Source organism: Alosa alosa, chromosome 10, assembly GCF_017589495.1.
Source record: "Alosa alosa isolate M-15738 ecotype Scorff River chromosome 10, AALO_Geno_1.1, whole genome shotgun sequence".
Taxonomy (NCBI): domain Eukaryota; kingdom Metazoa; phylum Chordata; class Actinopteri; order Clupeiformes; family Clupeidae; genus Alosa; species Alosa alosa.
In genome coordinates this window covers 30,667,166-30,689,771 of record NC_063198.1, presented here as the reverse complement: position 1 = coordinate 30,689,771, position 22,606 = coordinate 30,667,166, and the positions used below count along the sequence as shown (strand labels likewise).

Genomic DNA, 22,606 nt, shown 5'->3' with positions numbered 1-22,606 from the left:
AACAGCAGTCAAATTTAACTTCGGATGGTGCATTAAACACCAACCGAATCCTTTCAGAAATACAGTTAAAAAACATTTTAAGGTTTTTAAATGCAGTTGTTCACTCAATTTCAAAAGAACTTCACGTCCAAGTTGTGTAATAGTGACGCTATCAGCGTACTCATTGGTTGTGTACAAAATCGAGTCAGAGTTTAGCCCGCCCCATGCTGGATAAGCAGTTGTGGGTTCCTGGGATTTTGGTGAACCGAACAGGAGGATGCCCTGATTACTCAGCGGAACTGAGGAAACGTAGTAGTCAATTTGGACTCGCACTCTGACACGTGCCTATGGAGAGCCTGTACAGTTTGTAAACTCCAGTCCATGGGCTACGCTGGCATGGGATTTTTGAAGAAATGGGGCCATGTGTTTGACTTTCTTTTGACTAGGCTGGTGAGGTCTCTAGAACTTATTCTAGTGAGAGACCTATTTTTTGAAATACCCTTTCTTGCAAGGATGCAGACGCATGCACATGCACACGCACACTGCGGTAAATGCCTACCGAAAACAGGTAAAGTTCTATTTTGATTTATTTAACTGATGCAGAGGAAAATATTTTTTATATATATGTAGATATAGAATGACATAAAAATATTTCACAAAAATACCTGAGTACAATGATAAGAGTAAAGAGAGGTGACACACAGCTAGGTTCATGAACATACAATGCACATTACATGAACATAGATTGATCAAAATATAAATTACTTCATCAAGCTTTGTATGTTTATCCCCATTGAAGTGGCGATGTGGCAAGTGTTTTAAACAAAGCTGCAGCCAAGCTTGAGATCTAACAATGTAAGTAAGTGTAGAGGGAGACACAACAGAGACACCACTGTGTTCTCTGGAAATAATTTTTCATCAGATGAAATAAGTATAAGTATAAGTATATATACTTTTTTGATCCCGTGAGGGAAATTTGGTCTCTGCATTTAACCCAATCGGTGAATTAGTGAAACACACTCAGCACACAGTGAACACAGTGAGGTGAAGCACACACTAATCCCGCGCAGTGAGCTGCCTGCTTCAACGGCTTTTCGCGGGGAGCAGTGAGGGGTTAGGTGCCTTGCTCAAGGGCACTTCAGCCGCGGCCCACTGGTCGGGGCTCGAACCGGCAACCCTCCGGTTACAAGTCCAGAGTGCTAACCAGTGGCCCACGGCTGCCCCTGAAGTGAAATGAAGTTATTGTCAGATAAGCGATTTCCTGACTAACCTGACGCATCATCTTGTGACACTACAGAAGACAGGTGCTGGATCAGAAGAGAGCCGAGGCGACGCAGAGACACCACAAGCCCCACTTACGCAACCGGTGGATTCTACAGTCCTCCATCTCCCTGTTGTGGTGCTTCCATGAAAACAATCAATCACATCCACAGTGATTTAACTGAGTAAATGGCAAAGGAATTGAATTGAGGAGAAATCCGACCATTTTTCACATAGATCTCCGTTTCTCAAGGTCGCCGAGTACTGTCGGTAGGGCGGGAAAAAAACAGGAACAATCAGTTTTACCCAACTCGAGTTGCTAGTTCCAACAGATAAAGTAGCTAGGCAGTTACAGCGCTACACTAGGGCATGAACATAGGGCTCATGGACCTCGAGAAATGGAGCACTGTGAAAAATCAGCAAATTTCTCCTTTAAATAATACAAAGAACATTGTTGCGCTGTTTCAGTAGAACTGAAACTGCCCCCTTGGGTTTTGGCAGTCTCGGGCTACGTTTACACTGTCAGTTAAATGTGACACAATTCCGATTTCTTTTGGTCATATGTGGCCCAATTCTGATGTGCAGCATGGTTGCGTAAACAGGAAAAAAGCGCATGGATTCTGATATTTCCAGATTAAGGCTTTTAAAATAATTTTGAAGAAAAGTGCCTCGGATTTATTTTTTTCTACACTTATTTCCAGATCGGTTTCAGGCCTCATTCATATGTAGAAATAATTCAGATATGAATTGGATATGTGCCAATTCAACTGCAATTTAGATGGGTAGATCGGATGTTCCCTGTCATTTTTGTTGAAAATGCCCACAATCTTTTACGTTTTGTCATTTACGTGACATAGCCAACAATGGAACCGTGCATCAAGGCCTGCCGGGGTATACGCAGTCTTATTAAAACAATGGTCAACAAACAAATAGTTTTAAACCGCTTTTTTACCACCTTTCAACATTCAGAACATTTGATTTAAAACCCCTTTAGAATACCTGTAAACCCCTTTTCCCTTTGGATTACCAACACTGAATTTACATCACTGCGTGCCACCTGCTTGCCTGCCTTCCTGCCCTTCCTGACCTCCTGCCTGCCTACCATCTTGCTTGTCTGCCAGACTGCTTGCATGCTCCCTGCCATTGAACACAGGTATGAGCAACAGCCATATATGTTAAGTAAGTGTGTAACGTCATGAACAGAAGGAGACCACACACTCTAGCTGCTCATATGCCATAGTTTACAGTTTTTTTCAGTTGCTAACAAGCGTTTGTCTAACCAGTTGTCACATTTTCAGTGTCACATTTTCACACAATATGCAGTCAGTGAACACATTTCCGCAATGCTTACATTTTCTTTACAGACAAGCTACACCTCCCAACAAAACTATGGATTGCTTTTGTGGTATTTACGAATGTTAACACACAACATCCCACAATAGCAAACACAATATTCCAATCCTTAGATACACTATCAAAACCTCTGCTTCTGCTACCAAATGGTTTTATCTCAGGTGCATCGCCTTGGATAATATCAGATGCGATGTTGATGAAAACATGTGGCCTAACTCTGAAGATCGCAGAGATTAGATACAGTAATTTTGTGCTTTTTTTAGTCCCCCCCCCCTTTTTATCTGGGCTTTTTGCTGTTGTTTTTTGTTCAGAATGCTCTTGTGTGTTTCATGGATATTTTGTTCACTGTAAGCAATACTGTAAAACTTTTTCTGTTCTATCATACTGTAAGCAGTATTTCTACTGTACCTCCTGTAGTAAACAGTAAAGGGGGAAAAAACTGATTTGCTTTTTTCTGGAATGCTTTTGAATGTGAACATTACATGTGGACACACAGTTCCCAACCAAGAAATTTAAATAAAAAACTGAGGATAGAGCATGTTTTGCATGCAAATACCTGTAAAACTGAAACATGAACGTCTATGCAGTTTTTGTAATGTCAACAATAGCCAGTATTTTGAAACCTGGGGCCTATTGCACAAAAGCAGAATTCAGACATCCGGGATAAGTTACTGAGCTGCGCTCAATGAATCCAAAACAAGAGCGTACAGGCTTAATTGGTTTCACAACGAGCAAGCCAGGATGAGCAGACGGATTCATCAAGCCAGGCGAAACCTATCCTGGATAAGTGTGCGCTCACGGCTCCCTCAAATAGACCCCGACACCGATCACAGATTCACCATGGCAACTAGAGCGGCATCATTGCTTCTTCTACGGTGTAAAGTAGGTAGCGTTAGCCTTTTCCCAACCTTCAACACCTCCGTTTAGGAGAATATTGCAACGAGTGTCGCGACCACCATGGGCGAAATGGTTACGGTGCTCCCGTGATGTCACATTGTCGCATGACAGGTCGGTAATGGCGATATGTAAAAGTTAATTAATGATCACAAATGTTTAAAAAATGACAGTGGGTCTAGTTATATATGATAACAATGTGTAGTGGGCAGTGGAATAACTATTGGTTTCCGTTAGTGGTGACTGCTGACTGAGATAAGGGATGAGATTAAATAGATCCTGGAACATAGCCTGGTCTGGAGCAGGCTAACTCCACAGAATAAATCGCCATGGTGACTTAAACCATAACATATCCTGCTGCCCCCTATCCCGCTTTTGTGCAGCTGGATCACGGATATATTGAGCCAGGATAACCAAGATATCCAGGCTTAATCCCTTATCCTAGTTTTGTGCAACGGGCCCCAGCACCTCAAGAAAACCTCAACTATCAGTGTGCGTTCGTTTTCCCTATTCAAAGTAAGTGTGGAACACCAACAACCAGCATGTAAACTGGACTTCATTTTTGAGTCAGTGTAAAAAAATGTGATTAATACTGCGTGAGGTCAGTACGTTTCAATTGTGTGATAATTTTGGACAAAAAACACAGGTTCGGTGTGCAAAGGCCTTAAGAGTTGTGTTTTTATGGGTCCCTGATACCAAAGCCAACTTGGCCTTTGGGTTACCTGTGATGGACTGGTGTCGCCTACACGGGCAGTCTACAACTCTCAGCCACCACACAATACTGGCCTAAGCATTGGCCCTATGAAACTTTAAGGCTATAATAATACCAAAACTAAAGGTGACCTTGTATGACTCTACCACTGACCAATGGGAAGAGTGCAGGATCCTACCTCTAGCTCTATGGGGACAGTGCAAGACCCTGCCTTTAGCCAATGGGAACAGCGTAAGACCCTGCCTCTAGCCAATGGAAATTGTGGAAAACCCTCCACAGGCCAATGGGGGCTTGAGACTCAGTTTCCTAGAGTACATTTAATCTCAAAATGTTTTGCATCGTTTTGCTACAGTTTCTGGGTTGAACGACCAGTTTGGTCAAAACGGCTTTGAGGCTTGAATTTCCCCTGGGGATCAATAAAGTATCTATCTATCTATCTATCTATCGGTTATGATAGTGGTTCCTCCGTGTCTCTGGGAAATAGCCGGTGCTTCTCAGGACTGGACATGTACAGTATAAGAAAAGAAAAACACTGAAGCGCACAAATTCTTTATTTAAAAAGGTGAATAAAGACAAGGTTTCGATGTTCGATAACATCTTCATCTAGTGCACCTTTTTAATTAAACGTCCACGTGCGCCAGTGTTTCCTTTTTATCTGCTTTGAGGTGTTTGATGGACGAGCCAGAGGTGTCGGACACTATGTGTATACAGAACGGCCTTCTCAGCTGAAACAGAGAAACAAAAGAGGGTTCAGTGCACCACAGTTTCTGTTGAAACAGACGTTTCGCAAAGTCTTGTTGGCTGAGCGCATCCCTGCTTAAGGACATCTTTTAACAGAAAATTGACCAAAGGAGCTGGACTTGCAATGTTCATAAAGACAGCACTGTCAACACTTTCTGAACATGCAATTTGCATGAAGTCTACTTCAGAATGCAAGCATATTGGGGAATGAGAATGTCTTTAAGGTGGAAATTACAACAAGGAATTCCTGTGGAATTTGAAATGTTTTTGAGTCACAGACAGATAGATTTGAGTAAAAGTTACAAAAGGAAATGATGTTTAATGGTGAAACAAAACCACAGTGTGACGCCAGAGGAATGCCAATTCTGCATTACTGGAAGTTCCTGTTCCTGTTATCTGATGAGTATAGAAGTGAACCTACAGCATGTTTCAATTCACAAAGTGGGGGGCAGGCCAGTGAAAGTTCCTGAATTACCGGTAAATAATTTTTTCTGACTGTTTATGGAATTATACAGGAGCCGTGTCTGGTAAAGACATCCATTAGTACACTAATGTCCGTCCAGAGCTAATACTGTAGCTATTCAACATTATCGTTGACTTTTGAGTTACGACCGCCCACCCCATCCCCCGCCCCACACTCTTGCTCATTTTGCAAGAGACGCTTCTCTGCATGTCCCATCCCAGCTGTACCTGAATGAATCAGACGACGGCTGAATGAAACCTACCTAGAGCCCTCATTTGTATACTTGCTTCAAATAGGGGGTTGAAGGGGGCAGTCCCCCCCAAACGAACCGATGAAACGATGAATCAGCAGTTACCAAACTCAAATATGACTCAGTGTTTAATGCCTGCCTTCTCTAAGGCTCTGATGTTTCCTATACTCACACACTTACCTGTGCGGGCACCTCATTCGGAGCCCATTTGATCCACTTACAGTATGATGTACACAATGTATGTTGTGTGCAACAGAATGGGCATCCCTGTAGAAAATAACAGATCCCCTACAGCAAATAAACATTAAAACAACTAAATTAAGGTTTTTACAAAGCTTGAATGCTGCATTACTTCTTATGTTTTCAAGTTCAAAAAGATAATTAACTAACATTAATAACCACTTCCCTGGCAGCGGGACATAACACCTCTCTGGTCACTCCCCAACAGGGATTTCTCAATCTGTGAATAAAAGAAATCACAACAAAAAAACACAAGAATCCAACAAGAAATGCAACCTCGCCATCTTGTTAGGATGCACCAAAGTTTCTTATTCCTAATGTGTCTTCATTGCAGATCACTTCAAGTTGAGATGTGTCTTGTTTTTTTACCTGCAGAATTTCCTTCACAGGGACTGCAGGACATAAAAAAAAAAAATACTGATAAAATGTTGTGACTGAAGTACTTGTATTTTTGAAGTGTGCTTTCAATCATTGTCCTGTTGTAGAGACTATCACTCTGGTACATCACATCAGTTGTCTTGACTGACTGTGATATTTGTATTCTGCGCCTTGGTCTTTACCTGCAGGTTCAGAGACCTGTACCAGCTTTTAACATGCCTTCAGGGTAATGGACTCAGTATAATGCAGAGCATGTAAAGATGTTGGTGACTGTTACAGCACAGTAAACCAGCTTACCAAACGGACCACCCCACACACACACACACACACACACACACCTACCTTCCCTGTATTGCTTGCAGCCTAGTTTTATCTTTGTAGCCACATTTAATTTGCATCTATGTATTTCATCCTAGGATTGATTTCCTAGACATTGGTCAAGCCTATTCCTCGATTAACAGAACAATATGGAAAAATCTTTTGATAGTATTAGTACCAAATTTTAACACTTCTTGTCCATCTTAGTATGTTTGCTCTGAGACCAAGAATTTAATTTCATGATGACAAACTTCAGCTTGGGTGCATCCTAACAAGATTTGTTCTCAGGCTCCACCTCTGGTTGAGAAGCGCAATAATACACAAACTAACTCCAATATAATATAGAGGGAATGCACTGACAGCAGTCTGTAGAATAAAAGCCCTATTTGTTATCGAAAGAAAGCAAGAACGAAAGTAAGGAATCAAGAAAGAAAAAATGTTAAGTGCCACAATCATCTAGGCCTAGTCTATTTCTATTACTCATGTTATACCGCCCTCCTAAACTATGGACTGGCTTTCTCGACCAGTTTTCTGAACTTATGTCGCTCATCATCACTAGCTATGATCGGATAATTGTAAATGGCGACTTCAATATTCATGTCAATAAGACAACTGATGCTAAAGCCAGTAAGTTCCTTAATGTGTTGGACAGTTTAGAGCTAAAAGCAGCATGTTACAGGACCCACCCACAACCTTGGCAACACCCTCGATCTAGTCATTTCAGAGGGATAGAAGTCACAGACTTATCAGTAAATGATATAAATATGTCTGATCATCATTGTGTATCTTTTAATATTGTACTACATACTCCAAAAATTCATCCCGAAATTGCAATCAAATCGCGACTCTTGGACATTAGAGCAGAACAGCAGTTCATAGCTCTTATAGACTCCATAAATTTAGATATTTTACATCATCCCATTGATCAAATGGTAGAGGCTCTTAATCGTGAATTAGGCTCTGCTTGACAGAGTGGCACCCTTAAAGACTAAAAAAGGCCCTGTAGCAAACTGACACCTTGGATGAACGAAAATATCCATGATCTAAAAAGATCATGTAGGAAAGCTGAGAGAACATGGAGAAAAACTAAGTTACAGGTTCACCGTGCCATTCTAAAAAAAAATTGCAAATTATAATAGAGCTATTCGAATGAGAGGAGGAACCACTTCTCTAAGGTAATTGCTGAAAACAGTGGAAACTCTAGGGGTGTTGTTCTCTACCATTGATAGGCTATTGCATCAAACACCTTTTGATACACTCAGTCAGGCATCCTCTCTAAGATCACGAAGAATTTGCAGACTTCAAAAACAAAGTCATTTCTATAAGGGAGGCTATTGGTAACACAAGTAATATGTTTGATAGTACACCCAAAAACAGCCCCCCAAAATTAAGGTCCTTTAGCACTATTACTCAATCTGAGCTTGGTAAAATTATAACTCAAACCGGCTCCTCAACATGTGTTTTAGATCCAATCCCTACTACATTCCTCAAAAAAGTATATGATGGCTTAGCTCCCTTTTTCTCAAGGTAATAAATACCTCATTAGAAACAGGTATATTTCCAACTGCTTTTAAAACCGCTGTTGTGAAACCTTTACTTAAAAAGTCAAAACTTGACCATACCAATCTGAGCAACTACAGGCCTATATCAAATCTATCGTTTTTGAGCAAAGTACTTGAAAAAGTTGTTTGCAATCAGTTAAATACCTTCCTCAGCGAAAACAGTATCCTTGAAAAATTCCAATCAGGTTTTAGATCAAATCACAGCACAGAAAGCGGCTCTAGTAAAGATAGTCAATGATCTCAGACTAGCTACCGACTCAAACAAAGTCTCAATCCTTATTCTTCTGGATTTGAGTGCGGCATTTGACACCATTGATCATAGCATCCTAATTCACCGCCTTGAAGTGGGTGGGTCTCTCTGATAATGCTCTAAACTGGTTTCAAACCTACATTACTGGCAGATATTTTTTTATATCAGTCTAGGAGATCATGTATCTGAAAAACATGACTTGCCTTTTGGTGTGGCCCAGGGGGCTGCCTTGGTCCCCTGCTATTTTCTCTATATATGCTCCCATTGGGAAGCGTCATAAGTCAGCATAATGTAAACTTCCACAGCTTCATGAATGATACCCAATTGTATCTTTCTGTGGAGTCAACTAACAGATGGCCTTTGCTCCCTCACTGCATGCCTAACCTCCATTAATCAGTGGATGAGCAAAAACTTTTGAAACTAAATGATGACAAAACAGAGGTACTTCTGGTTGGACCAAAACTAAAGCGAGATATTATTCTTAGTAATCTGGGGAACTTGGCACACCAGGTCAAACCAAAAGTAACAAGCCTCGGTGTCATCTTAGATGCAGAGTTAAGTTTTAAGCCCCATATCAGTAAAGTTACTCAGACAACCTATTTCCACTTGAGAAACATTGCCAAAGTCATGCCCTTTTTAACTCAACAAGATGCAGAAAAACTAATTCACGCCTTTATCACTAGCAGGTTAGACTACTGCAATGCACTTTTCACTGGTCTTCCCAAAAACATCTAAAGAAATTGGCACTCATACAGAACTCTGCGGCTAGACTTTAAACTAAGACTAAGAAGAGAGACACATCACCCCTGTGTTGGCTGAACTGCACTGGCTCCCTATTTCCTATAGAATTGATTTTAAGGTTATGTTAATTACCCCACAAAGCTCTGAATGGCATAGCACCTTCATATATCTCTGAGCTTTTAATATCTTATCAACCACAAAGGAAACTTAGATCATCAATTCTAATCTTTTAATCGTTACCCAAAGTGCTCCACAAACAAAGTGGAGAAGCTGCGTTTATCCATTATGCCCCAAACTATGGAACACCCTGCCTCTGTACATCAAACGAGGCGAGTTCAGTAAATATTTTTAAAAGATCTGAAAACATACCTGTACAGGAAAGCTTTTAGTTAACTCATCTTATCCTGTAGACTACATTTTCAGATTATTCTACATCTGCTACTATTGGAGGCGCAGCCAGCCAGAAACAGATGGGCTCCCCTATTAAGTCAGGTTCTGCTCAAGGTTTCTTCCTGGAATATGGGAGTTTTCCTTGCCACAGTTGCCATATATGGCGTGCTTGTGGGGGTAAGAGGTTAAGGCTGCCAGTCTTATGGCGTCATTTTCTATATTTTTGATATGTTGCTGAGTATAACATAAACAGCAAAGAAAAGTGATTGATAATGACTGACTGACTATTATTGTGTTACATGCTTCAAATGTAAAGCACTTTGAGCTGCATTCTGTGTATGAAAGGTGCTATACAAATAAAGCTTTATTATTATTATAAAGGTTTTTGCCGTGGTAGTATCAGTATTGGTATCCCATGCCATGGTATCATAACCAAGTCATCATTTAAAGTATTGTGACGACACTAGCAGTACTAGATATGCAAAGAGTCTCCCGAAAGCTCTTTCCTGATGGGGGGCGGGGGATGTCCATTCGCCATCCACGTGAGTTGAGTGAAACCGAAAGAGGCCCCTTTCGTGAGATGACATTGCAGTCCGATCGCCTCATCCCGCTGCCATTTCCAGCTCAAAAGGATGCGAAGACCGACCACACAGAGCGTATTCACATTGAGGCGGATGTCCTCGGAAAGCTGCATGCATGTGTAAGGAGGATGTATTACCGCAGGGAAAGCACAGTTTTATCAGATAAGGAACAGGGCAGTCACCATTTTTTCTCTTTTTGTGTTTTAATCCAAAGTTGAAGCAGACTGAGACATACATACATACATACAGACGTACAGCAGTTGGACACAAAGGAAAAATAAAAAAAATAAAAAACAAAATAAAAGAAAACCTTGACTCTCCATTTTACAGGACTGGAGACATGCGACACACATTCGGACACAGCCACTGCTTTAACTGCATGGAAAAAAAAGAAATGCATTCTAATTTCGAACATCTCAGAGAGAGAGAAAAAAAAATACAGGTAGTGTCCAGATAAAACTGGAGCGACCTAGACGCACTAGAAACACTGGATATAACTCTGTTGATATGAATAACAGATGTCAACACAGTCTGAACTTCAACAGTACTTCTCATCCCTTTTCAATTAATCTGTCAACATTTTGACACACAGCAAACAGACACATCTAAAATGACCGGTGAAGAAAAATCACATATGCATAGCACTGCCGCCGGACACGCAGAGCGACACAATGAGAACTTGGGGTATAAAAGATAAACATCTCTATATGTAGTAAAATATAGTCACGACTTAAGAATGGCCGTCAGGAGGCTGGAGGGGGTGGGGAATCTGAAACTACAGGGCACTACTCCAAAGCATTCCATTATTAACTAAGACTACGGTGGCCCAGAAGGCATCAAACTACGAAGCGGTTGTAACCTGGAAGCGTGCTGGATCCAGGCCAGACATCTACTGATTTAATGGGGTGGGTGGTGACCCCCATCAGCCAGACATCTACTGATTTAATGAGGTGGGTGGTGACCCTTCAGGACCCTCTGATAGAGCAAGCAGGAGGGAGCCAACGCCTCAAACCAACCAGAATCCGGCCCCGAGGAGCATTGCTACGGACCCCCACCACCACCCACAGCAGGCGTGAAGTCACTGAGGATGCAAAGGCCACTGACATCCACTACCCTCTCTACCCCAAGCCGTGGGTGAGTAGCACACACCCCCGAAAAAAAAAGAAAAGGACAAGAGGTGGAGGTGTGTGTGTGGTGTGTGTGTGTGTGTGTGTGTGTGTGTGTGTGTGTGTGTGTGTGTGTGTGTGTGTGTGTGTGTATGTGTATATGTAAGGGGTCACATTAGGGCTTCAGAAAATCAGTGAATGAATCTACATTCCATGAGTCGTAATCAATAAACATTTTGCTAGATCTGTAAGTTAGTGACAGTAGCAATCTCATATATTTGACCCATCCCACCCCACGAAGAACAACCAGGTGCATGGACAGAAAACTCACAATGTACTTTAATGAGGGGGGTCAGATCTAAGGGGGTCTAGGCTTAATGCATCATCACGAGCAGACAACCCCCCGTCCCCACCCAATGCTAACAGGGCCACCATGAAAAATCTTCAACCCAGAACCAGAAAAAGAGAACAGGCTACTCATATCACAAGTGTGCTCGGCAACAATTGATGGACCTACTGTATGGCTTTGCATGCGAGTAGAAAAGGAAAGAGAGGGAAAAAAGAGAGAGAAAGAAAGAAAGAAAGAAAGAAAGAAAGAAAGAAAGAAAGAGAGAGAGAGAGAGAGAGAGACAAAGAACAGAAAGAGACTCTAAACTGTTGTGCCCCCTCTTTGGCTGGCTGGCCGGATTGCTAACAAAATGAATAAACAAAGCGAATAAGCGTGTGGTAAACAGGACTCTAAACACGCGTACACACATCAAATTAATTCTGTTGCATCGGTTTCTCCGTAATTCTGGATCCTTCGCCTTCCCCAGAAATCAGCAGAACGCAGGGAGAGAACCCTCAAGCATTCCCAGAATGCCACAGTGGATGATTCTTTAAAACAGCGGAGTAATAAAAAGAAATTATTTTAAAAAAGAAAAGGGGGGAAAAAAAACATTTGTAGGGAAAACCTTCAAATCCTGGCAATTTCATAAAATTCATGCCGTCTATTTCCCAGGATGTAGTTGCATTATTGCTTCCTTTTCTTTCTTTCTTTCAAACGATTTCCATGTACGTATGCATTGTGTGTGTGTATACATATTCTCCTTCTATTGAACACAGGTAAGTGTGTGAATGTGAGTGTGCGCGTGTATGTATGTGTGTATGTGTGTATGTGTGTGTGTGTGTGTGTGTGTGTGTGTGTGTGTGTGTACATGCATGTCCTCTTTGTTAGAGCATGAGTGTGTTTCAGTTTGACTGACTGCAGGTGAGTGTGTCCCCTCTTCAGAGATCAGGGTTCTGTGTGTCCGGGTCTGTATTCTGTGCTGTGGTAATCTTCTTCCTCCTCTTCATCAGCAGGGGGTTTGTGGAGTCCTTGATGGTCTTGATCTTGATCTGGTCGTAGTCCACACGCATAGTGGCCAAGGCACTCGTCATCTCCTCCTACACACAAGACACACGGAGGGGAGGGTTTTACCCGTCATAAACAAAGGAACTATGTGTGTGTGTGTGTGTGTGTGTGTGTAGTGAGGTTACTCCAGAGGCAGAGAAGAGAGAGTGGAAAGGAAGTGAAAGGAACTCGGGCTAGGCGATATGGCTAAAAACTGTATCATGATATAAGTATTTCATATCGGTCGATAAAAAAAATCTATTTCAGATAAGGACCAGAAAGAAAAAAAAAGTTCAATTTAAACACTTTTATTTTAAACTTAACCTTCACCTCAGTTATCAATCAAAGCAAACAGGGAAAAGAAATAGCAACACAATCATGAAAAACAAAATAAATGTCCGTCTGAATGAAAAGCAGCACTGTTTGAAGCCTGGAAATATTGTAAACAAAGTTTTAATTTGCTAGTTTATCACTGGTTAGACTGTTCAGTTTCCCCACGTGTGTTTAAGTTTCAAATACTTTTTCTCCTTGGAACAGGCCCGTTTGAGTCTTGGAAAATACTTTTCCATTTGCATCAGGATTGGAATGATTAGAACTTCGCAGTCAAATTGAATGCAAGAGTTTTGAACAAATTCGTGCAGCGTGCTAATGATGCTAACCGAATTTAATAGCAATTTAGCCAGTCGTCTTGCATGATTGTGAATGTTTGGATGTGCATGAGGAGGGATGCGCCTGTTGAGAGGGAGAAAGACAGACAGAGTGCATGGGGCAAGGACTCATTGAGAGTCTGTGTTGAGGTAGGCCTACTTCTATCGCCTACTCTGGTAGAGTTGCACATACTAGCAACAATGCAAGATATATTTTGCCTATATTTATGGACAACGTAAGGCGGGAAGTGTGTGTTTTATTTATCGAATGTTCTATCGAACGTATTTTTAATTGATATCGATTACATGTCTATTGCGATACATATCGCTATCGTTTTATCGCCCAGCCCTAATGTGAACCCATGCTAAAGTATGTGAACCCATGCTGAAGCTGACTAAAAAGAGCAACAAAAAATCTTTTGAAAATTCCTTAATTTAAAACATGAGGAAAAATCTAAACTTTAAGGACACCATTGTTCTTTGTGAATGGTAAAATGGAAAAATAAATAAATAAATAAATAAATAAATAAATAAATGTTCTTCCTTAAAATACAGGGGGCATAACTATACACATAAGTATACAACAGATCCACAGCTGATATAAGCCAAGTAGACTCAGGAGTAGATTGGATGTGAACCATAGCAGTTTATAAGCCAAGTAGACTCAGGAGTATATGTATAAGTATATATACTCTTTTGATCCCGTGAGGGAAATTTGGTCTCTGCATTTATCCCAATCTGTGAATTAGTGAAACACACACAGCACACAGTGTACACACAGTGAGGTGAAGCACACAGTGTACACACAGTGAGGTGAAGCACACAGTGTACACACAGTGAGGTGAAGCACACACTAATCACGGCGCAGTGAGCTGCCTGCATCAACAGCGGCGCTCGGGGAGCAGTGAGGGGTTGGGTGCCTTGCTCAAGGGCACTTCAGCCGTGCCTACTGGTCGGGGTTCGAACCGGCAACCCTCCGGTTACAGATCCAAAGCGCTAACCAATAGGCCACGGCTGCCCCAAAGATTGGATGTGAACCATAGCAGTTTATCTAGTTCATGCCCCAGCATAACGTCTTGTGATGTGAGTCCTGTGGTGTGTGTGTGTGTGTGTGTGTGTGTGTCCATGCTCACCTTGACCTCCTCCCAGGCGTCCTGTTCTTCCTTGAGGACTCTGCTGGTGTGGAGGGGAGTCATAGGCACTTCTATTGTCTGCTGCAGGAACACAGGGAGAAGGACACAGCACTTTACTACAGGTACAGACACAAACAGACACTCTCGCTACTAAAAGTAATCACCACACCATACACATACACACACACAGACACAGATAAACACATTAAAAGTAATAAGCATGCCCCACACACACACACTTTACTAAAAGTAATCACAATGACGCACACATTCATTAGGCTATACAGGCTGTCACAACACTACAAACACACACTGCTAGTTTACTCCAGACTACCACCACACTACAGTCACGTTCATAAACACACACACATACACTCACACTAACACTCTCTCACACACACACACACTAATAGACGTTAAAGATACATGAATATAGTGTGTGTAGTGTGAATATGTGTTTAATAATGTGTCCACTTTGAAGCGTGTGTGTACAGTGAGGTGTGTATTTGTGTGTGTGTATGTATGTATGTAGGTATGTGTGTGTGTGTGTGCGTATCTGTGTCCACTGCGAGTTGTGTGTCCAGTGTGTGTGTGTCCTATCCACTGCAAGTTGTTTGTGTGCAAACTAAGGGGAGAGTGAGTGTGTGTGTGTGTGTGTGTGTGTGTGTGTGTGTGTGTGTGTGTGTGTGTGTGTGTGTGTGTGTATGCGCGTGTACTAACGTTGATCCAGGGGTGATTCATGAACTCTGTGATGGTCATCCTCTCGGTGGGCTCTGTCTTCAAGAGGGTTCTGATGAGGTCTTTGGCTGTGAGAAAACACACACACACGTGATGAGAAAACACATGCATACGTAATAAGGTCTTCGGCTGTGAGAAAAAGCACACACGCACACGCGCAATGAGAAAACACATACACCTGTAATAAGGTCATTGGCTGTGAGAAAAAATCCACAGACACAAAAGACAGACGCGTAGGCACGCCTCTCTGTATCCGTTTGGACATGCGTGTGTGTAGTTTGTGTGTTGCAACAATTTCCTTAATTTCTTCAGAGAGAGACCGTGAGCGAGCAATCGAGCGTTTTTTCAACACTGTCCTGGGGTGAGTGAGTCACCTAGAGAGACCTCTACATGTTCACAAACTGACACACAAAGTTGCAGACAGAACCCCATATACATGTTTCATCTGTGCACTGACACGACACGAGACCACAGACAGATGTGGAGAGGAGCAGAAATCGAGTGTCTAGAAGTTTCCATTCTCCGTCAAATTCCATTTACTGTAGGTCACCAATATGCCTTTTCAGATGCAACGTCTTCCATTAACAGCTTGCAATACACACAGCTTACAATCACTGCAAAAATGTACGTACAGTACAGACAACTTCTTCAAGGCAACGTCTTCCATAAACAGGCAACATCTTTCATAAACAGCCTTCATTACACATTGCTTACGATCGCTGCAAAAATGTACGGTACAGACAACTTCTTCCAGGCAACGTCTTCCATAAACAGACAACGTCTTCCATAAAGAGCTTTCAATACACACTGCTTACGATCACTGCAAAAATGTACGGTACAGTAGTGCAAACCGAAAATCAGCAATCTGGTCCCCTGTGCAGGATGCCACTCTTCGACTCGAAACTTCCAACATATGACAGAGACCGATAAAGATCTGGGGTTGTTGTGGTCAAACTGGCTACACTTTAAAGAAATGTAGACATTAAAAGGATGATCAATTATTTTGGGCTTTTCTTATCCATGACCTCTGACGTCAACCTCCCTTAGTTATTTGAAGTCATATGTCATGTCAGCTCTTGCTCTTTCATTTTATATAATCCATCAAGAATACCCTGTTTTAGTCCTATACATAACGGTAAGACTTTGTCTACAACAGACTTGTTGCTCTCATGCTCGCTAAGATGCTTAGTTTGTAGATGCTGTGTTTGTAACCTGTCTCAGCGTTGTGAATAAAGCTTTGTACTCTGCGGTCTCGGCTTGCCAGTGTATTACCTTTTGCCTCTGTGGATTAACACTTAATTTTTACCACACCACTCTTCGACTAGAGAGGAATACTTCCTATATATGACAGAGATAGATAAAGATCTTCACTGAGTGATTTCGAGAGCACAGAGTATGTCCTACCTTCCTCGGACACGTCTGACCATTCTGGGTTGGGGAACTCGTACTGGCCCATGCGGATACGTCTCTTCATGCCGGGAGAGATGGCCAGTCCGTGGTTGGAGTAAAATGGAGGGTAACCACAAAGCCTGGGGAGGGAAGGAGGGGGAGAGTTACACACATCAGCTACAACCAAGAGAGTTACACACATCAGCTACAACCAAGAGAGTTACACACATCAGCTACAATCAAGAGAGTTACACACATCAGCTACAACCAAGGTTAAACAAGACTATTGAGGTGGAAGCATGGCTGAGCTGGGCTAGCGTGCAGTAGCCAGAAGAGTTGTGGGTTCAATTCCCAACTGCCACTGTTGTGCCCTTGACTAATAGCCTGGAGATTCCAGATCCTGGTAATATAGAAACATTAAGGGTCTGGCCACAAATAATGTAATGGCCCAACTCGAGGAGTGGCACCAAGCGTCCATTTGAAAATCTTACTGCATGGCAATTGGATAACACAATATGATCAATGTTTACTAAAATAATAAAATAAAATTTAAAAAGTAAATAAAATAAACAAGGTTTAACAGCCACATTTACATTAAAGCCCACTATATCTATAAGTTATACACATATGGAAGTAAAACACAGTCTACGCATAAAAATAAAACATGTATTGTAACGCCTCCAATTACCACCCCTTTCGTTTCGCAGCCTTACAGTGTGTTTACAGCTCTTCGAGTCACGGTAAAATGTAATTTTTGGTACATAGCTAATTTAGATACACCTATGCAGACATCCCAAGTCTCCCGGAAGTTCCGGGAGTCTCCTGCATATTGATAACGGCTCCCTGACACCCGCAAATTAGATAAAATCACCCGGAATCTAGAGCGAGCGAGCGAGCAAGAGCGCACACACGAGACCGAAACTTCAAATCGTGAGTGCATCTGAGTGTAGCCCGCACACGAGGGGGATGGAGAGAGAGAGAGAGGTAGTGTGTGTGCCTGTTGAAGACAGAGAGCATCCTGATTGGCCCGTTTCAGTTCAGTTCAGTAGCGTCATAGCAGAGGCAGAGTGCCCCCCAAAAAAAGGAACATTTAAGACCCATTTCACATCAGACTACACAAAAGTGTACCCTTGTCTCATAAGAGTTCAAAATAACGATAGTCTTGCATGCTACACTGTTCGTAACAGTGACTTTAGCATTGCCCATGACGGGTGAAATTATTGCAAATGACATGTGGTGAGTTTAACAAGTGTCATTTCATGTGCATATAACTGGACGGCCCATCTCCCATTTTAACACATTCAGCTAAAATAACATAATTAAATGCTTCCCATAATTTACATGAGAGAGAAGGGAGGTGGGGGGTGGGTTAGTCCATGACACGTGAGTTTTTGAGTTTGTGTGCATGAGTGCGTGAGTGTGTTGTGTGTTTGTGTGTGAGCCTGCATGTGAGAATGAGTGTGTACAGTATGTGTGAGAGAAAGCGAGTGAAAGTGTGTGTGTGATCATGAGTTTGTGTGTCACATGACGCATGGGCCAAAGTTCTAAAAACATTATTGTAGGTGACTCCATTGTATGTGAGGGGTGGCTAAAATTAGTTCTAAAAAACTAGAAGTAGTATCATCATAGGTGAGGGACAGTTACTCTAAGGCACACTTATAAGATGTACATGGATGTACATGAGTGTGTGTGTGTATAAGACAACGTGTATGAGTTTTTGTGAGTGTGTGTGTGTGTGTATAATATATATTATGTGTGTGAGTGATCATGAGTGAGTGACAGCTAGGCTGAGGCACACTTACAAGATGTACATGATGACCCCGAGCGACCACATATCACAGGACTTGTCATACTTCTCTGGACCAAGGACCTCTGGGGCTGAAACAAAGGGGACAACAGAAAGGCCAGTCAAACCCAAACGAAAGACGTGCCAACATCTCCTGATTCCACTGAAGAGTCAGAAACATCATTAAACCAAATAAAATGTCAGAACCACAATTTTCATTTTGAAGGAATCGGCCCTGTCTCCCTCTTAATAATAATAATAACAATGGCAATCATCATCATCGTCATCATTTGTGTATCTATATAGCACTGTTCTCAAACTCAAGGTGACTTTACAAAGAGCTAGTTAATGAATTTAATCAATTATTTGCCCAAGAGTGCACATTTACATCCGTTGTTTAAGTGTGTATGGCAGTAGGTCTTTCGTTTCCATGGATACAGACGAGTCAGGTGTTCTTCCTTACCAACATAGTAGGGAGTGTAGCAGGGCGTGGCGAGGGAGTTGTGCATCGTCGTCTCCTTGGCGAAGCCAAAGTCAGTCAGCTTCAGAGTGGCGTTGTTGGGCCTTTTGGTGGAATACAGGAGGTTCTCGGGCTGCAAACAAACGAAACGAAGGAACGAAACTCAAGTCAAACAGAAACTGGACCGCATACTAATAGTATGACTAATACACACATACACACATACGCATGGAAACACTCATATGGGAAAAAATGTGTGTGTGAAAGCATGGGTACCTTTACGTCTCTGTGTGCAATGTTAATGGCATGAAGGAACTGTATCGCCTCCCCGATACTCATCATAATGTCAGAGGCCTCTGTCAGAACAGCACAGATGGTAAACACACATGTGCTTCACTTCAAACAAAGTAATACACACCAATAACAATAACACAAACAGAAATACACGAAACGCAACAAGACTGCAGGGGCTGATATTACTGATATTAAACTTCCAGCACTATGGGGCCACAACCGCTCCCTGTGGCTGAGGGTGTAGGGAAGACAGGCTGCGACTCTCTGTGAAAACGTATGTATTACTTGAAGAGGTGAATGTAAGCAGGTTGCATAAGAAGAGGGTGCAGCAAAGACAGGCTTTGGGATCATACGGGCGGTGGTAATGTAGTGGCTAAGGAGCTGGGCTAGCATGTAGCGTAGGGGCTAAGGAGCTGGGCTAGCATGTAGCTCAGTGGCTAAGGAGCTGGGCTAGCATGTAGCTTAGTGGCTAAGGAGCTGGGCTAGCATGTAGCTTAGTGGCTAAGGAGCTGGGCTTGCATGTAGCCTAGTGGCTAAGGAGCAGGGCTTGCATGTAGTGTAGTGGCTAAGGATCTGGGCTAGCATGTACCTTAGTGGCTAAGGAGCTGGGCTAGCATGTAGCTTAGTGGCTAAGGAGCTGGGCTAGCATGTAGCGTAGTGGCTAAGGAGCTGGGCTAGCATGTAGCGTAGTGGCTAAGGAACTGGGCTAGCATGTAGCGTAGTGGCTAAGGAACTGGGCTAGCATGTAGCTTAGTGGCTAAGGAGCTGGGCTACTGTATGTAGTAGCCTGAAATACCCAACTTCCACCATTGTGCCCTTGAGCAAGGCACTTAACCCCAAGGTGCTCCGGGAACAATGGCCCTTGTGATATAAGTGACATTTCAAGAAGAGAAATGTAAGTTGCTTTGGATAAAAGACTCTGCTAAATGAATAAATGTAACATGCCTCTCTCTGTGAAAGCGTGGTCCCCACGGTCCTGAATCCGACTGAACAGCTCTCCTCCGTCCATGCTGAAACACAGAACAGGACACAACACACACAGCCAGTCAAACTGCAGTCCAAGTCAGTGCATGTACTGTACGCTGGCAAGACTAAGGTCAGAGTCAATGCGTATTCTGGCCATTCAGATCACCATTTCATCATTATAAATACTGGAGCCCTGCAAGGCTGAGTTCTGAGTCCATTCATATACACATTTTACACCAATGACTGTCTCAGCCCATCTCCCATGACAAGGTATTTCACATATTCTGATGACACTGCCATACTCGCACTTCTATCAGACACAGCCTACTGTCACTCACTTCTCATAGTGGTGTGCAGACAACCACCTCCTCCTTGATGCAACAAAAACATAATAACTCGTATTTGGCAGCAAAACTACTCCAAAGGATCCCATACACATCAACAACCAACCAATAGAGATAGTGGACAGCTATAAACAACCAACCAGTACAGATAGTGGACAGCTTTAAATACCTTGGCATCGCTATCGACAGCAAGCTTACCTTCAACCAACACATCACAGACATCCACTCATGCTGTCAACAAAGACTCTATGTCATCCACACACTCAGGTCCCTCTCAGTTCAACCCTGCCTTCTGCTCCTGCTGTGTGGCAGCAGCATAGGATCCATTCTTTTGCACTCGGCTACTTAAACCATTAGAGAATCTAAACTCTACTTCAAACCTATCCTTGCACTGCTGCTATATTTCTTATATTACTACAAGTATGTTTACATTTTTCTCTTTATTGTCCATATAATTATACTATAACCGTTTTATTACTATGCTTACATTTTTCTCTTATATTGTTCATATTTAATGCTGGTCTCTTACAATGTCCATATTTATTGCTGGTCGCTAGACTTTAACCCTGCACTGTTGGACTTATTTGCACTCCCACCATGACACACACCTCATTAAGCATCTTACCACTGCATACTGAATCACAGTAGCATCTTACCACTGCATACTGAATCAGTTCCTGCCCTGTCACTGCAAGCGCCTCATGCTTATACATCCTTAGTACATTCATGTGGATGTTTTAGCATCTTTAGTATATTTTACTGTTCTTTTTTTGCTATTTTATCATCCTGTTTATGTTGTTGTGGGTGGTGCCTTAAGCTACTGCGACCTTGAATTTCCCCTTGGGGATCAATAAGTATAAGTATATATACTCTTTTGATCCTGTGAGGGAAATTTGGTCTCTGCATTTATCCCAATCCGTGAATTAGTGAAACACACTCAGCACACAGTGAACACAGTGAGGTGAAGCACACACTAATCCCGGCGCAGTGAGCTGCCTGCAACAACAGCTGCGCTCGGGGAGCAGTGAGGGGTTAGGTGCCTTGCTCAAGGGCACTTCAGCCGTGCCTACTGGTCGGGGTTCGAACCGGCAACCCTTCGGTAACACGTCCGAAGCGCTAACCAGTAGGCCACGGCTGCCCTCAAAGTATCCATATATCTATTGATCTATCGTTTGATGACCCATATGGCGCAGTAGGGGGGCAATTCTATTGCCTTAAATGCCCTTTTAGGGGTAGAGAGGCAGGCTGGCAGGAAACTACCACAGAGCGGTCTAAGTGAGCATGCTGGTTTGTAGCCCACTTTCTCATAAATGTGATTTTGACAGAATGTGCGTGTTTGAGTCTGTGTGTGACTGAAAGATAGACTCAGAATAGCAGTGCAGTATCATTCATGCTTACTAGGGCTAAGGCGCAGCCCTGACCACAGCCTTGATAACTTCCTCAGATGTCGCTAGGCCACGGCCCAGGGGTGAGCTGGTTTTCGTGAAAGCGCCCCAGATGAGGGGAAGGGGGCCAGGCATCGGATGTAAAGGGCAAAGCCTGCAAGCTCATCTGTGGTCAGGTAGTCAGCCTCGGTTATGCGCGTCCTCCCAGCTGTTGGTTACAGCGTTTACGGTCAGGCACAACCAGATATGTCTGTCAGCATAACACAGACTTAGAGTGTGTGAGAGAGAGAGAGAATGAGAGTGAGTGAGTGAGTGAGAGAGAGAGAGAGTGAAAGTGCATGTGTAAAATAAAGGCAAAGGAAACTTAAAAATCCTGCCTTCCGGAGAAAGGCATCGAGGCATGTCCAAATTAAATATTCATATAAAATTCTGCCTTCTAAGTTACCTTCATACTGCCGAATTTTGAAGGCAATGTATTAAGTAATTTGTCAGTATCCCGGCAATGGCATTCTGAGTTGCTATCTTGCGCGGCCGTCCAATATAAAGTCCATAGCTGATACCTTGATGCCTGTTATGGCAAGCGAGGCTGCTGCCTTCCATTTCGAACAGACCTATAGAATGTTTCACATAGGTCAGCATTCCTATACATTAAGTATCCTATACATTTAGTATGCATGAGGCAGTCCAGTGGTTGTACTACACAAGGCAGTCCACTGGTTGCACTACAATGCAGAGAAATGGCCTTGATGTGGTTTGAGTCCAATGCAGACCCTAGTGACATGAGAAGGGTCGAATCATCGTTATATTGAAGGTGCAATCCTCCATCAGGGCGAAAGGTCCACAGCCTGCTCAGCGGTGTGTTTAACAGAAACGG

General features: G+C 42.7%; 1 protein-coding gene across 1 annotated transcript in view; it reads right to left on the bottom strand.

Moving 5' to 3' along the window:
• Positions 1-10,296: 10,296 nt before the first annotated feature.
• mapkapk2a (MAPK activated protein kinase 2a) overlaps positions 10,297-22,606 on the bottom strand; it is a 66,136-nt gene continuing 53,826 nt past the window's right edge. Inside the window, exons 3-10 of the mRNA XM_048254843.1 lie at positions 19,983-20,047; positions 19,020-19,099; positions 18,747-18,876; positions 18,300-18,375; positions 16,513-16,637; positions 15,091-15,176; positions 14,371-14,451; positions 10,297-12,643 (exon numbers count right to left, since the gene is read on the bottom strand). Of these exons, the coding sequence (XP_048110800.1) occupies positions 12,485-12,643; positions 14,371-14,451; positions 15,091-15,176; positions 16,513-16,637; positions 18,300-18,375; positions 18,747-18,876; positions 19,020-19,099; positions 19,983-20,047 (802 nt within the window). The 3' untranslated portion in view covers positions 10,297-12,484. The remainder of the gene's footprint in view (positions 12,644-14,370; positions 14,452-15,090; positions 15,177-16,512; positions 16,638-18,299; positions 18,376-18,746; positions 18,877-19,019; positions 19,100-19,982; positions 20,048-22,606) is intronic.